This window comes from Erinaceus europaeus, chromosome 16, assembly GCF_950295315.1.
Source record: "Erinaceus europaeus chromosome 16, mEriEur2.1, whole genome shotgun sequence".
Classification (NCBI taxonomy): domain Eukaryota; kingdom Metazoa; phylum Chordata; class Mammalia; order Eulipotyphla; family Erinaceidae; genus Erinaceus; species Erinaceus europaeus.
This window is the reverse complement of record NC_080177.1, coordinates 57,378,880-57,382,967: the sequence shown is the minus strand read 5'-3', so window position 1 is coordinate 57,382,967 and position 4,088 is coordinate 57,378,880. Positions and strand designations below refer to the sequence as shown.

The following is a 4,088-nucleotide window of genomic DNA, read 5'->3' as shown; positions in this document are numbered from 1 at the left end:
AAGGACCTGTGCAGGCATCCCAGTTCGAGCCTTGGCTCCCCACCTGCAGGGGGGTGGCTTCACAGGCAGTGAAGCAGGTGTGCAGGTGTCTGTCTTTCTCTCCTCCTCTCTGTCTTCCCCTCCTCTATTATTGCTTTCTGTCTTATCCAATAAAAAAAATTGTTTTTAATGGCAATCAGAAGCAGTGGATTCGTGGAGAAGGCACTGAGCCCCAATGATGACCTGTATGCAATAAAATAAAATAAGTAAATAAATAAATACAATTCTTTGTAATATAAAAATAGTTTTCAAACATTAGGGGATATGATTCCTCAAAATTACTTATGAATGAGTTCTTTCTTCAAAGATTTTTAAAGCCTTTCTTAACTTTATTTTGATAGAGGAGAGAGAGAAACTGAGAGGGAAGGGGATAGAGTAGTAAATAAAGACAGAGACACCTACAGCACTGCTTAGTCAACCTTGAGGCTTTCTCCCTTCATGTGGGGACCAGGGACTTGAACCTTGCACATAGCAATACATTCCCTTAGCCAGGTCTAGCACTGGCCTGCCTTCTTTGAAGACTTTTAACATATTTTAGACAATTTATAAAATCAAGATTTTGCTGACCTGATTTACTACATGCATATTCACAAACCCAAGGGCAATGAAATCTATAGAAAGCAGTCCTTCATTAGCCAGGGAAGTAACCTAGCTAGTAGACTGAAGAATTTGCTTGCCTAAGGCTCCTGTTTCTATCCTTACTGCCATACATACAGCAGTGGTGTTTCATCTCCATTGTCAGATATAAGAATCAACCATCTAAACCGTCTGGCTGAAGAATCCAGATACAATCTCCTAATCAAAGGCATGTGGAGACTCCCCTAAGTCAAAATCTTAGATTCTCACTTTGGAAAGGTTTCCTTGGTTCCTTTTAAAATGTTAAAAGTATTTACTAGAGGGAAAACAAAAAATTCAGCAAATACGTTTTATATATTTACTGTTGACCTCTTGATAATAATATCAGTCATATACACAACTGTCTATCCTGAAAGTAAAAAGCTGCTTGACACAATGGAGAAGTTTAATGGATATATTACAATGAACTTCTTGTCTTGTATAACAGATCTGAGGAAACTTCTGAGGAAATAGTATTCTGAGTCAATAAAAACTACTTGGGATGGAAATGGGAAAAGAAATAAAAGTTGTTTCAGATTGTAGGAAATATGCAGGTAGGGCTCAGCAGCTATTAAAAGACAGTAAAGGTTTGTCTAAAGAGGGGAAGAAATGAATATGTGGGAAAGAACTGTAAATAAAGGAATAAGGAAGTCCTCAAAAAATATTAAACCCATCTACCTTTCTGTATTTCCTACAGCCAACTTGAGCATGGGTCTAGAGTATAGAATCAACTTGTTCAAGATCACTCAAACTCCTTGCTCTCTGTCTTGGGTAAACTGCAACAATGGGCACAAATCATCCATATATTCACATGGAAATTTATTAAAGTATTTGGCCAGTGTAGAGGGCAAAAAATTAGACTTTCTTACAGTCTATAGCAGATCAATTTGCCTAAAAAGAAAGGAAGCATGTTTTCTATACTACACATTGGTTTGAAACATGAAGTAACATGAAAGATTGCACACAATGGAATAGTAACTTGATTCATTATTTTATTGCTATTTTATTTTATGTTATTCTAAGAAATTAGGCATAAAGGACTTCATGTGTGCATAAATGTATCAACAGTCTAGATAAGTAGATAATAGAAAATATTAAAATGAATTATCATCATCAAAAAAGTTCATACTCCTAGTAGTCTACAATTCTTAGTAAAGTAAAAGTTTGTATTCTAGTCATGTTTTCACTCTGTTCTACTATTGCAGCATTAAAATACTGCATGTTCTATGGCTTTAGTCTTGAATATCATAGTCTTGTTGCTTATGCAAGCCTATTTACTACTTTCTGGAGCAGAAAATAAAGGAGTTCGATGTTTTCAGGAAGAAATAGCATACTCCACAAATGGGCAATTATCAGTGTCATCTTCATGTCTTCCAGGCAAATGAATGCATCTAACAGAGAAACCACCACCACTGTTACTCACTTTATTCTCCTGGGATTTCCCTCCAGTCCAGAAATGCAGCTCCTATACTTTGGGCTCTTCTCAACAACATACACCCTGACCCTGACAGGCAATGGGCTCATTGTCTTTTCTGTGTTGTTGGACAGGCACCTTCACACCCCCATGTACATCCTCCTGGGAAATTTCTCTCTCCTGGAAATGTGCTATGTCACCACAACTGTTCCAAACATGTTGGCCAACCTCCTGTCCACAAACAAGTCCATCTCCTTCCTAAGTTGTTTTGCACAGTTCTATTTCTTCTTCTCTTTTGGGTATGATGAAGGCTTCTTCCTTTGTGCCATGGCCTTTGACAGGTACTTGGCCATCTGCCGTCCTCTGCATTACCCATGCATCATGACTAAGCAGCTCTACATTAGTCTTGTCATTTTGGGATGGTTATTTGGATTCACGCTCTACCTAGCTCCAGTTGTCCTCATTTCAAGGTTGCCATTTTGTGGCCCAAATATGATCAACCACTTTGTGTGTGATCCTGTCCCTTTGATGATGCTGTCGTGTTCTGAAGACATAATCACTCAGCTCCTTTACTTGACTTTCAATGCTTTTTTCATAATTGGTACTTTGATCTTTATCCTTTGTACCTATTTTCTGGTGATTCGAGCTATACTACAGATGCCCTCCACAGCAAGTAAACACAAGGCTTTCTCCACTTGTGCTTCTCATTTGGCAGTTGTGACACTGTTTTATGGTCCTATAATCATGATGTATGTTAGTCCTAGGTCAGGACACCCAGAGAAAATGCAAAAAATCATTACTCTGTTTTATTCTGTGATAACACCTCTCTGCAATCCTCTAATATATAGCCTCCGAAACAAGGAGATGAAGGCTGCCCTGCGGAAAATCTTCAGGACTGAACAAAGTGTTCATAAAATGTAAATGAGAGTCAATCCCACCTCTCAAATTCAACTCAACTTAATGAGACACGAGTGTTATTTTTTTTCTCTTTTTCCCCTTTCTTTTTGTTTTTATTGCCACCAGCATTGTTGCTGGGGCTCAGTGCCTGCACAACAAATCCACCACTCTGGGTGTTTTTTTTTTTTTTTTAATATAGGACAGAGATAAATTGAGGAGGAGAGAGAAAGAAAAGTAGATACCTACAGACCTGCTTTACCACTTGTAAAACCTGCCCCTTGTAGTAGGGAACTGGTGCTCTAACCTGAGTCCTTGATGTTGGTAATGAGTATGCTTAGCCAGATATGCCACCACCCACTCCAAAGTTGTTTTGTTTTTATGTTTTTTCTTTTGTTTTGTTTTTCTGCCAAAGCCTATGGCAACCTCTAGCTTCTGGCAGGACTGCAGTTTGAACCTGGAACTCTTGGTGCCTCAGACATGAAGGTCTTTCTACTTAGACACTTTACTATGTAACTAATCTAATATCTTCTTCTATCAATTCTTTATCTCAGTAAGAAACTGCTATAACAAGGACTCTTAGCACTGTAAACATACTAATTGACAGAACATTAATTTTAACTTTGGAGAAGTCATTTGACCCACAAAGTTGGTGCACTGGTAATTGATTTCCCTTTAAAAATAAATAAATAAACTATCTGAGAATGTTGCCAAACTTGAAAGAAACAGCCTTCTGAGTTCTAAAAAGAAAATGGTTGCCTTTTTTACTTGACATTGTTTAGTATCTGAATAATTGACTGAAGACATCCTATACTGGAGAAATTTTGAATAGGTTAAAATGTTATACAAACCCAATTCAGTATAAGTTTAAAGTGCTGATGGTCTTAATACTGACTTTCATCTGTGAGTATAAGCACATTTATTTTATAATACCCATAGAAACAAGGTGCCGGGGAGTCAGGCGGTAGCACAGCGGGTTAAGCGCAGGTGAAGCAAAGCACAAGGACCCTGAGTAAGGACCCGGGTTCGAGGCCCTGGATCCCCACCTGCAGGGGTGTCGCTCCACAGGCGGTGAAGTAGGTCTGTAGGTGTCTTTCTCTCCCTCTCTGTCTTCCCCTCCTCTCTC

At 38.6% G+C, this 4,088-nt stretch overlaps 1 protein-coding gene across 1 annotated transcript; it reads left to right on the top strand.

Annotated features, from left to right (window-relative positions):
* Positions 1-2,020: 2,020 nt before the first annotated feature.
* Positions 2,021-3,535, top strand: LOC103112300 (olfactory receptor 11H6-like). The gene has a single exon (XM_007521704.2). The coding sequence runs from the start codon at positions 2,021-2,023 to the stop codon at positions 2,987-2,989; it is 969 nt and encodes a 322-aa protein (XP_007521766.2). The 3' UTR covers positions 2,990-3,535.
* The last annotated feature ends 553 nt before the right edge of the window (positions 3,536-4,088 follow it).